This window comes from Paramisgurnus dabryanus, chromosome 1 (genome assembly GCF_030506205.2).
Source record: "Paramisgurnus dabryanus chromosome 1, PD_genome_1.1, whole genome shotgun sequence".
NCBI classification, from domain to species: domain Eukaryota; kingdom Metazoa; phylum Chordata; class Actinopteri; order Cypriniformes; family Cobitidae; genus Paramisgurnus; species Paramisgurnus dabryanus.
The window spans coordinates 43,810,683-43,823,575 of record NC_133337.1 but is presented as its reverse complement, the minus strand read 5'-3'; the positions used below and the strand labels follow the sequence as shown (position 1 = coordinate 43,823,575).

The 12,893-nt window shown below is 39.6% G+C and overlaps 1 protein-coding gene across 2 annotated transcripts in view; it reads left to right on the top strand.

Moving 5' to 3' along the window:
• LOC135744447 (uncharacterized) overlaps positions 1 to 12,893 on the top strand; it is a 47,947-nt gene that overhangs the window by 23,840 nt on the left and 11,214 nt on the right. Inside the window, exons 5-11 of one of the 2 annotated variants that reach the window (XM_073815088.1) lie at positions 75 to 464; positions 539 to 619; positions 4,791 to 4,862; positions 8,222 to 8,620; positions 8,698 to 9,087; positions 9,162 to 9,233; positions 11,484 to 11,636. In XM_073815088.1, coding sequence (XP_073671189.1) covers positions 75 to 464; positions 539 to 619; positions 4,791 to 4,862; positions 8,222 to 8,620; positions 8,698 to 9,087; positions 9,162 to 9,233; positions 11,484 to 11,636 — 1,557 coding nt within the window. The remainder of the gene's footprint in view (positions 1 to 74; positions 465 to 538; positions 620 to 4,790; positions 4,863 to 8,221; positions 8,621 to 8,697; positions 9,088 to 9,161; positions 9,234 to 11,483; positions 11,637 to 12,893) is intronic. The other variant, XM_073815089.1, reaches the window with a different exon arrangement.

Sequence of the window (12,893 nt, the reverse complement as noted above, 5' to 3'; positions counted from 1 at the left end):
CAGATGTTTGTATAAATCACATGGTTATGTAAACATTACATCAAATTTAACTAACAAACACTTCTTTTTAACAGTTGCGTTCAACAGCATTGACAATGATCCTTGTTACAACTACAAACCTCTGGATCGTCCCTGGAGAGCCTCAAATGAAGCAGGATTGTACATTTGTGATGGGACTTTCTCCTGGAGTGGCTGGTACAGACTTTACCACAATGGGATGAACATCAGAATGGCAGAGAACTGTGTTAATTCTGGGGCCTGTAACACACAGTACGGTCTGTGGCTAAATGGCCCTCACCCTCACATTGAGGATGGAGTGGTGACCCGAGAGGTATGTGGGGACTCAATGGTAGAGTGCTGCTTATATTCGTTAATACCCATCAGAGTCAAAGCCTGCCCAGGCGGTTACTATGTCTATGAATTGCCACAGCCACATCCAGACTACTGTACAGGATATTGCACAGGTACGGTTAATTTGAGTATTGTAAGCGTTCAAAATACTTGAAATAGTGTTTTAAATTTTGTTCTTTGTTTGTAGATATCAACACTATATCCAGTGCTGGACTGGTAATCTGGGATACCGAGCAAATGCCCGGTGGGCCGACACCCTTGGGGGCCGGTGAATATAATATGATTATTTTTTTTATTGGCCAATGACCGGACCATAAAGCAGGGACAGCGGCCCATTGGTTCATTTTCCATACTGACACTGGGCTTGCCCAATCATCTCTTAACAAGCTCCACCCCTCTGTTTCTTGTGTCAGATGGACAGAGCGATGATCTGACACAAGAAACAGAGAGCGAGTATCATACAGACGTAACATACATCTCACACTATTTTTGTCTGACCAGCCCATAACACTCGTACATCGCGCGACGCAGCCCGTTGCTTTCTTTCTTTGTTTTAATGTAATTCATTAATGGCGCTAAAAGGTGCGGTGGCAATGTATCGCATTTTCCAAAAAAGTTAGCGTAAGATTTTTTTCCGAACAGACCGGCCCAGGAGACACCTAATCAGCAGCCCATTGGTTCTTTTTTATTTGACATTTGGCTAGCCCAATCACACCTTTTAGGGCATTTTATGAAGCATGCAGCGTCAGTGTGCGTCTGTCAAAATAAGAGACTACTGAGTAGTTACCGAGTGGACGTGTGGTAAGCAGAACTGCATCTAAAACACTGTTGTTGTCAGGATTTTGGCAGGAGGATGAACCCAAACGCAGACACGGATACAAAACAATAATAATAATTTATTAAATACAAAAACAGAAAACAAAAACCCACGATGGGGCAAACAAACAGATCAAAACACAGAACTACACTAAACTAGACATATAACCAAACACTAAACTTTAACTAGAACAAACCATACTTAAATAGAAACTGGAACAAACTCGAAACAACAACTGGCATCAGACAACAAAGTACAACAGACGAACCCGTACTGAACAACACACACAAGGACTCTTAAATAGGGAGAAAGCAAATGACATACACCTGGAAAATAATCACAAGTAAGGGATCGGGGAAAAAGTGACGAGACCCGGGAAATGCGTGGTCGGAATAAACCAATACTAAACCACGCATCTCCCACATAGAACATATGTACTGTCAGAACCCTGCCATGCTAAACTAGATCTAAATACAAACAAGGATCTGGCAGGATTCTGACAGTAGCCCCCCCTTCAGGAGCGGATACTAGACGCCTTCAGGGGGAACACTAAACACGAGACATGAGAGACAGACAAACAGACAAGGACCAAGACAACATAACAAATAACAACATCGGCAGACAAGAAAAGATAACAAATGGGTTGGGGTGGGATAACAAAAACAATAAACAAGGGAGGGGGGGTGGGGGAACAACAAAGTTCAAAAAAGGTGGTGGTCCAGACTGGGTGGGATTGGGTGGGATAAGAGTTCTGGGTCCCGACGGCTGTGGCTGCGTAGGTTGCGCACGCGGCTGGGTTGGCGCTGGCGGCGCACGCGGCTGGGTTGGCGCTGGCGGCGCACGCGGCTGGGTTGGCGCTGATGTCTGCGTCCACGCCTCTGTGCGCTCTGGCGGCTGCGTCCACGCCTCTGTGCGCTCTGGCGGCTGCGTCGACGGCTCTCGGCGCTCTGGCGGCTGCGTCGACGGCTCTCGGCGCTCTGGCGGCTGCGTCGACGGCTCTCGGCGCTCTGGCGGCTGCGTCGACGGCTCTCGGCGCTCTGGCGGCTGCGTCGACGGCTCTCGGCGCTCTGGCGGCTGCGTCGACGGCTCTCGGCGCTCTGGCGGCTGCGTCGACGGCTCTCGGCGCTCTGGCGGCTGCGTCGACGGCTCTCGGCGCTCTGGCGGCTGCGTCGACGGCTCTCGGCGCTCTGGCGGCTGCGTCGACGGCTCTGGGTGCGCCGGCTGTGGCATCAGTCCCCTTCTCTTCTTTCTCCTCGAGCGAGGCGCAGAAGCCGTGATAGGAAAGGGGAGCACGGTGGTGGAAGCAGCAAACTCAGACGAGAACCTCCCCAGCCTTATTGATCCCATGATGGGACCCCTCGGGACAGGAGGCAAAGGGGCTGGGTCAGCGGCTTTGGCTGAGACCCTGGGCTCAGGTCGATTCATCAAAAAGTTGACCATGTCCGGAAAGCCCAGGGGTCTCAGCAACCTCATCTCGCTGAGGTTGAGGGGTTCGTCGAGGCAGCCATTGAACACTGTCTTTAGTTCTGCCTCGTTAAAACCGGAACCCCCCGCTGCTTGGAGGAATTCAAACGCGAACGTCTTGATGTCGGCCCCCTTCTGTCGGAAACCAAACAATAAATGGGCCTGGGTGGCTCGCTGGGTGGACTGGGTTAAATCCATATCGGTCCGCTGGGTTCAGTTCTGACGGGTTCGTACTGTCAGGATTTTGGCAGGAGGATGAACCCAAACGCAGACACGGATACAAAACAATAATAATAATTTATTAAATACAAAAACAGAAAACAAAAACCCACGATGGGGCAAACAAACAGATCAAAACACTAAAACACAGAACTACACTAAACTAGACATATAACCAAACACTAAACTTTAACTAGAACAAACTATACTTAACTAGAAACTGGAACTAACTAGAAACTGGAACAAACTCGAAACAACAACTGGCATCAGACAACAAAGTACAACAGACGAACCCGTACTGAACAACACACACAAGGACTCTTAAATAGGGAGAAAGCAAATGACATACACCTGGAAAATAATCACAAGTAAGGGATCGGGGAAAAAGTGACGAGACCCGGGAAATGCGTGGTCGGAATAAACCAATACTAAACCACGCATCTCCCACATAGAACATATGTACTGTCAGAACCCTGCCATGCTAAACTAGATCTAAATACAAACAAGGATCTGGCAGGATTCTGACAGTTGTTAGATATCCTCTTGATAAAACACAGTCAAAAACACAAGTGATAGACCAATTGCTGTTTGCAAAATGACTTTGATGATTACACTGCAATAAAATACAGTGTGGGCAGAATTATTAGGTAGCTACATAAAACTTTTGATCACAGTTTTTATCAAACATATTTTACTAATTCCAAACCAAATTAATCTTAATAACTACCATTCATTTTGTAAATAAGGCATTTATAAGTAATACATTATTGTTAATGATGTCTGGCTGGAGAAAAAAAACACATTATATTCAAGTGTGCAGAATTATTAGGCACATTTTCCTTTCATTTAAAATGGGCCAAACAACTTTTAACACACACACTGGAAATTCATTATTTGATGTCCATAACAAAGATGCCATGCATGGAAATTGCAAAATTGAGGTATACAAGAAATCCTGATTCGGGCAGCAAGGGCATTAAATAGGATAAAAGGAAAAGATATATACAAAATTAATGTTGGTTATTAAAATTACTGTGTTTTGGAATTGGTAAAAGGTGTTCAGAAAAAAAGTGATCAAAATATTCTGCACACACTTTAATGGGACTCAGCCACGAGAGTGCGACTTCATTGTAACATTTATCAGGTCTCAGTGTTATCATAAGGTGTTCAGAATGGTTAGTTTAAACATTGTGCACTCACTGGCTGATACTATTATTTTTAAAACCTGCAAAGCCATTTACAGCGCTTACATTTTTGTAATGTCACGTGTCAGCTCTTATTCTTTTCTACTTAACCATTGTGTGGAGTTGGTAGTCAAGTTTGCACAGAGATTTGGGATCCTAGTGGGCCGGTCTGGGCCAAAATGCCAGGGCCAATTTTTTGTCCCAGTCCAGCCCTGACTATATCTGAGGTAGTTTCCCCTACAATTCCAACTTCAATAAATGGATCCATCACAACATTGAGTAAGTTTATGCTGGCAGAATAATTGTTGATCTTCGTTAACTCATTCCCCTCCAGGCTTTTTTCAAAAGTTGCCCCCCAGCATATTTTGTGATTTTCACAAAGTTTCACAAATCCCTTACAGGAAAATTTTCTTCTAAAAATATATAAACATACAATTATATTAAATGAAAGAACACACCCTCCACTCTCAAACAAACAAACAAAACGGGGAATAAAACATTACTTAATAATCATCACGGGGAATAATCATCACTTATTTAAGTAGATTTTTAATGCACTTGCGAAACTGTGTTATCAGCTCTTGCCAGTCTGTTATAATAACGTAAAAATGGATTGGTGGCTAAACCAAAGAGCAGTCAGAGTTTAGCCACATCCAGACTACTGTACAGGATATTGCACAGGTACGGTTAATTTGAGTATTGTAAGCGTTCAAAATACTTGAAATAGTGTTTTATATTTTGTTCTTTGTTTGTAGATATCAACACTATATCTGAGGTAGTTTCCCCTACAATTCCAACTTCAATAAATGGATCCATCACAACATTGAGTAAGTTTATGCTGGCAGAATAATTGTTGATCTTCGTTAACTCATTCCCCTCCAGGCTTTTTTTAAAAGTTGCCCCCCAGCATATTTTGTGATTTTCACAAAAGTTTCACAAATGCCTTACAGGAAAATTTTCTTCTAAAAATATATAAACATACAATTATATTAAATGAAAGAACACACCCTCCACTTTCAAACAAACAACCAAAAGGGGATAATAAAACATTTCATCCTATCTATATTTTTTTTACTGCTTATAAACTGTTAAATATGAGTATTTTTCAAAAATCTGAAATAATTGCATTTTTGTGAAGGAATCAGAATCAGAACGATTATCAAAACATACACAGAGTTTAAAATTAGTAAATATTTTTTTCTTTCATTTTTTATAAATTGGGTAGTGGATAATCGTGGTATTACAGATTACCATATAAAGCAGTAATTCTTAAAGTGTGGTCCGCGGTCCACTAGTGGTCCGCCAAACACCCCCAGTGGTCCACCAAAAGATAACCTAAACTAGGCAAGTGTTTCAAATCATCACTTATTTAAGTAGATTTTTAATGCACTTGCGAAACTGTGATATCAGTTCTTGCCAGTCTGTTATAATAACGTAAAAATGGATCAGTGGGTAAACCAAAGAGCAGTCAAAAGAAAAAAATCAAGCGTCAACTGAAAGGAGCTAAAATCCACAGATCTATTACTTTTGTAGTTTTTGTTTCATGTGTAAAATCCTATGTAATTTCTGTGATTTTGGACATTAAGGGGAAAAAGAAATTTCAGCATTTTATCGTTGCCATAGACTTTATATACCCACCACCTCAGTTTTAAACTAAGGACTCTTTGGAATGACATTAAGGGGGACCTAGGCTGTTATAGTTTAATTTCAGTTTTTCTTCACATGTGCAGTTTGTTGTTCATATTAAGCTGCAACTCATTTCACATTTACTTCTTCAAATGAAATAAAATTCATATAATCATTTCTGAACATAGCATTGCATTTGTGTTTAAAAAATTAGTTTTTGACTTGACACAGTTGCATATTAAACTTAAATTTAGCTTATCCTTCCTTTTTTGTTGTTTTTGGGGGCGTGTTAGAGTGGGATTCTGTTAGGTGGTCCTCAGAAAAAAATTGGAAGATAAAGTGGTCCTTGGGCTAAAAAAGTTTAAGAAACACTGATATAAAGTGATCAGGAACAGATTTTTTCATGCAAATTGTTCCTCTTAATTGATGAGATAACTCGTCAATGGGGGGGGGGGGAGTTAATGAGTCATGAAACATTATTTAAAACATTAACATGTCATAAAAATCCAGATAATTTACTCACCCACATGTCATCCCAGAATTTTATGTCTTTCTTTGTTCAGTTGAGAAGAAATTGAGTTTTTTGAGAAAAACATTCCATGATTTTTCTCCATATAGTAGTTTACAGTTTCAGTGCAGTTTAAAATGGCAAAGTTTCAATGTAGCTTCAAAGGGCTCTAAACGATCCCCAAAAATATTTTGATCCAAAAAATGGGATGGGATGAGATGGACGACCACTGTAACTGAAACAGAAAGGGAATGATATGCATGTGAACAACTGGATTAATTGCAATCTGGCAATGGTTTTAGTAGGTAGGCCAATGTTCGAATTGAGGGGTCTGGGGTGGCCTTACCCCCTATAAAGCACAACAATATAAATTTGGGGATCCCCTGGTTTTGGTTAAACTTAAAATTCTACATGAATTTAAAATTCTTGTGCTACGCTGCCACAAAGCGATACTTTCCATTATTTATCCCAATTTTACAATAAACCAATCAAAAAGATTTCTGTCTGATATAAAACTCGTGCCTCATGCTGTTTTCTGGATTAGTTAACTCTTTCCCCGCCAGCGTTTTTAAAAAAAGTTGCCAGCCAGAGCTAGCATATTTCATGATTTTCACAAAAGTTTAATGCCTTCCAGAAAATGTTCTTCTTTAAATATATAAACAAACAATATATCAGATGAAAGAACAGACCCTCTGCTTTCAAAAAAAAAAAAAAAAAAACTGTTTCATCCTACCTTCATTAGTTCTCTTGTAATCACCCCTCAAACATGGGTAGGTTTCTTCAAAAACACCAAATTTTGAGCAAAAAGCTGAGATAATTTCATTTTTGCGAAGGACTTTTGATAGAGATCAGATGCAGAGCGATCTTTAAAACATACACAGAGTTCTTTTTCTTTCACATGAGGCGCTACTCCCGGGTTGTATAAGTTGCGGAAGTGCGCCACCTGGTGGATAATAGCGGTATTGCAGAAAGACGGAAAATCTCGTCATTGGCGGGGAAGCGTTTTCTCTTACTTGACGAGATATCTTGTCAATGGCGGTGAAAGAGTTAACAGATTGTTAGATTTAGAATTGGGTTAGGGCCTTTTAAAAAAATATTCTCAAACTATTATTTTACACTAATTTGAGGGTAAACAATGGTTAGGGTTTGAGTTAAAGGTAATTTGGGGTTTCTTTGACTAAAACTTTGATCCAGGACCAAAAAAATGTTGATCCATGGTCACATCTTGGGAAAATCCTGTTAACAACCCACACAGCAAAAGGACTCTGTGGCGGATCAGCCGCGGAGGTATCGCGGCTTCCGGAACGGACCTGCGAAACGGACCCGTGTCGGTGTCCACTTGCGCGCAGTGACGGATCCGCAATGAAGGCGGATCGCGGACCCCTGAAGGACACCTCGACACTTGGTCCGGTGGAGCCAGGGATCGGACCACCAACCTTCCGGTGACAACCTACATGAACCACTGAGCAACTGCCTCCCCTGGAACCGATCAATGGAACAGATTTTTTCTTGGATTGTCGGGAGGGGGAAATCTTAGGGCTGAAATTCCTGTAGTGTGAGCCCCAGATAAGTCGATCTGGATAAAAGCATCTGCCAGATGCATTGATGTAAACATAAAGACCTTAAACACACTGACCTGACATACAGTAATAATTTGAGATTGTGGTCAAAGATGCTCAACAAGTCATCTCAGATGGCCAAATTGTACGATGGACATCTGGCTTAAGTAATGTTTAAAGGGATGGTTCACGCAAAAAAGAAAATTATTTCGTTTTCTCATCCTCGTGTGGTTGTAAACCTGTATGAATTACTTTTTCTGATGAATACAAAATAAGATATTTTGATAAATGATGGGGAACACGCAGGTAATTGTAACCATTGGCTTCCATAGTGCTCTAGAATCTCTAGAAATCAAATCTTTATGCTTTATTCATTTGTTATTAAATGCATTTGGCACTACAGAACAGGTTGAGCTGGTAATTCAGTATGATAAATTTGTGCCAATCTGTAAGCAAAAAAATTCACTTTTGTTTGTTTTTTCTAAAAAAACAGTGACATCCAGTGACCCATGCTTGAATTACAATATGCTTGATGACTATTGGAGAGACATACACCAAACCCAATCCAATAACTTGGGAAATGATGACCGGCTGGTTGAGTGGAATGGCTGGTATCGTCTGTTTTTGAATGGACAAAGTGCTCAGATGTCTGAGGTGTGTACAACTTACACAGGATGTGGAGGTGAAACTGGACTTTATCTCAGTGGTTCTCATCCACGAATCGAGGATGGCGAGGTGACCCGTGAAGTCGTGGGAACTATTATGTGGTCCTTTTTCATGTGCGGTGCTGACAGAACACATCCCATTCAAGTCAAAGCTTGCCCTGGAGATTATTATGTCTATAAATTTGTCAAACCTGATATGTCCATCTCTCGACCCTCATACTGTGCAGGTACAGATGTTTGTATAAATGACATGGTTATGTAAACATTACATCAAATTTAACTAACAAACACTTCTTTGTAACAGTTGCGTTCAACAGCATCGACAATGATCCTTGTTACAACTACAAACCTCTGGATCGTCCCTGGAGAGCCTCGAATGAAGCAGGATTGTACATTTGTGATGGGACTTTCTCCTGGAGTGGCTGGTACAGACTTTACCACAATGGGATGAACATCAGAATGGCAGAGAACTGTGTTAATTCTGGGGCCTGTAACACACAGTACGGTCTGTGGCTAAATGGCCCTCACCCTCACATTGAGGATGGAGTGGTGACCCGAGAGGTCTGTGGGGACTCAATGGTAGAGTGCTGCTTATATTCGTTAATACCCATCAGAGTCAAAGCTTGCCCAGGAGGTTACTATGTCTATGAATTGCCACAGCCACATCCAGACTACTGTACAGGATATTGCACAGGTATGGTTAATTTGAGTATTGTAAGTGTTCGAAATACTTGAAGTAGTGTTTTAAATTTTGTTCTTTGTTTGTAGATATCAACACTATATCTGAGGTAGTTTCCCCTACAATTCCAACTTCAATTAATGGATCCATCACAACATTGAGTAAGTTTATGCTGGCAGAATAATTGTTGATCTTCGTTAACTCATTCCCCTCCAGGCTTTTTTCAAAAGTTTCACAAATCCCTTACAGGAAAATTTTCTTCTAAAAATATATAAACATACAATTATATTAAATGAAAGAACACACCCTCCACTCTCAAACAAACAAACAAAACGGGGAATAAAACATTTCATCCTATCTATATTTTTTTCACTGCTTATAAACTGTTAAATATGAATATTTTTCAAAAATCTGAAATAATTGCATTTTTGTGAAGGAATTATGTTAGAGATCAGAATCAGAACGATTATCAAAACATACAGAGTTTAAAATTAGTAAATAATTTTTTGCTTTCATTTTTTATAAATTGGTAGTGGATAATCGTTGTATTACAGATTACCATATAAAGTGATCAGGAACAGATTTTTTCATGCAAATTGTTCCTCTTAATTGAAATGAGATAACTCGTCAATGGGAGGAAAGAGTTAATGAGTCATGAAACATTATTTAAAACATTAACATGTCATAAAAAATTCAGATAATTTACTCACCCACAGGTCATCCAACAATTGTATGTCTTTCTTTGTTCAGTCGAGAAGAAATTGAGTTTTTTGAGAAAAACATTCCATGATTTTTCTCCATATAGTAGTTTACAGTTTCAGTGCAGTTTAAAATGGCAAAGTTTCAATGTAGCTTCAAAGGGCTCTAAACGATCCCCAAAAATATTTTGATCCAAATAATGGGATGGGATGAGATGGACGACCACTGTAACTGAAACAGAATGGGAATGATATGCATGTGAACAACTGGATTAATTGCAATCTGGCAATGGTTTTAGTAGGTAGGCCAATGTTCGAATTGAGGGGTCTGGGGTGGCCTTACCCCCTATAAAGCACAACAATATAAATTTGGGGATCCCCTGGTTTTGGTTAAACTTAAAATTCTACATGAATTTAAAATTCTTGTGCTACGCTGCCACAAAGCAATACTTTCCATTATTTATCCCAATTTTACAATAAACCAATCAAAAAGATTTCTGTCTGATATAAAACTCGCGCCTCATGCTGTTTTCTGGATTAGTTAACAGATTGTTAGATTTAGAATTGGGTTAGGGCCTTTTAAAAAAATATTCTCAAACTATTATTTTACACTAATTTGAGGGGTAAAAATGGTTAGGGTTTGAGTTAAAGGTAGGGTGACCAGACGTCCCGTTTTTCCCAGGACAGTCCCGTATTTCAACTCTAATTTTAGTGTCCCGACTTATTATGAAAAAATCATATTTTGTCCTGTATTTCATTAATAATAATAATTATTGTTTTATTTTTATTTATTTTTTTGCTGAGTGATAGCGTGAGTACTTGAAGTCTCCTCTCATATGAAAATAGCCCTATAAAAATAAAAAGTAAAAGCAAATCGCATTATAGTATATTTTAGAGAACAAAAGTACCATCCAATCACAATTCCCTAAATCAACTTGATGTTGGTGAGCGGAATCCGACGTCACCTGCAGTTAAGTGTAGTAGAGAGCACGGAGGAGCTTGACTCGGGTGCAAAGATGTCAAAGAAGCATGCGTGTATATTTAATGAGGATCTTCAAAAATAGTTTAAATTTCTCAAAAGAGAGTCACTATCAGATGCAAGCAAATTAAGATGCAACATTTGCGGGGCTCGCTTTTCCATTGCTCACGGAGGCCGCGCCGACATTACGCAGCAAATGCACACAAAAAAACACATGGACACTGCTAAAAGTAAGTGTGCTATTCCAAATGTCAGTGAATTTTTGCATATCATTCTGTTATTCATGGGCACAGTTTTGGTCAGCTGACTGCACTGCAAAATTAATTAAGAAATTGTATGATCCAAAATTTTCTTCTGCTCGCACTAAATCTGCAATTTTATATAAGTCTACATATTTTTTTACATAGTTAATAATATTATCAAGTGTAAACTACTTGTTTGTGTTCATTGGGAGTTGTGGGTCTGTGGGTCCTTTGTCTGTCCACTCTGAGAAATCTGGTCACCCTAGTTAAAGGTAATTTGGGGTTTCTTTGATTAAAACTTTGATCCAGGACCAAAATGTCGATCCATGGTCACATCTTGGGAAAATCCTGTTAACAAGTGTCTAAAATACAAAAAAGTTTTTTTTTTTTTTTTATCGTTTATCGTTCGTTTGTATGTTTTACTGATGTTCATTCTGATCAACTTTGTACTTTTTTGATATTGATTTTATGTAAAATGTTTTCTTATCTCAGAAGCAACAGCAGCAACAACAACAACAACAACAACAGCAGCAGCAACAACAACAACAACAACAGCAGCAGCAACAACAACAACAACAACAACAACAACAGCAGCAGCAGCAACAACAACAACAACAACAACAGCAACAACAACAACAAGAACAAGTAAATTGACTTTTTTCAATTTAAAAATTTAGAGAAGGAAACATAACATAATCTTAGGGTGGTGGAGCATGCTTAAACAGACAATCGGAATATTATTTCCTGAACAGACTTTCCTTCATAAAAAAATACTATTTTTAGCTTAATATTCACATATAAAGATAATACCCTATACTGCAAATATATATATATACAGTACTGTGAAAAAGTTTTAGGCCACCATCACCAGCTTTGTTGTTTTAGCAAAGTTTTAATGTCCATCCATATTTATTTTTCACTCTTTATTAAGATACAAACAGAAATACAGGAAATATGTACACAAAATTAAAAACAAAACAATTTTCCGAACTAAATGTCTTCTTGAAGCTCTCTTGGCACGAAACACATCTTGAGCTTTATTAAGGAGACTGAAGTCCTGAAGTCATTCGATTATAGAATTAGAAATTAGGATTTAATTTAATTTAGGTTTAAGAGATCCTGCAGTTGCCTGCTATTGCTCAAAAAAGTTTTATTTTATTTTTTATCAATTTCCAATGACACATATTACGATCCATGCTATAACTACAACATTCTAGACGACTATTGAAGAAGTGCACTTATGTATTCAAATGGAAATGCATCTGGACACGATGACACACGTGTTGAATGGGACGGCTGGTATCGACTCTTTCTTGATGGATCCGATGCTCAGATACCTGAGTGGTGTGCAGGATACATGTCATGTGGAGGTTTCAGTTCTCTGTGGCTTGGTGGTCCTCACCCTCAGCTAGAAGATGGAGTTGTTACACGTGAAGTTTTTGGCAGTCGGTATGTCACGGAGTGACTTTTTAAGGAACTATTAGTGATGGAGATTAGTTCCGCCCAGACCATAATCCCCAAACACCGGCCACTTCCGGGGACTCCAGGCAAACAAATCAGGGCTTTATCAATTGCAGGTGCACAGATGAGCGTGGCATTCGCAGATTGGGCAATGTGAGGAAGAGGAGGAGTATAAAGAGAGCCTCGGAAACCTCAGATGTTGCAGTTTATTCTAGTCGTTACGGCGGGTGAGTCGGAATGTTTGGGTGAGTGCAGTGGACAGAAAGCGGAGGATATTGTTGGCTGGGCGAAGAAAGAATAAGGATTTGGCAGGAACAGAGACTAGGCTGAGTATATCTAGATCAATACCTATCTGTGAAACGATTGATGGAAATGTGTAACAAGCTTTGAGTGATTGTAAACAGGAAAACTCACCGGAAGCACTGCCGAAGGAGGCATTTC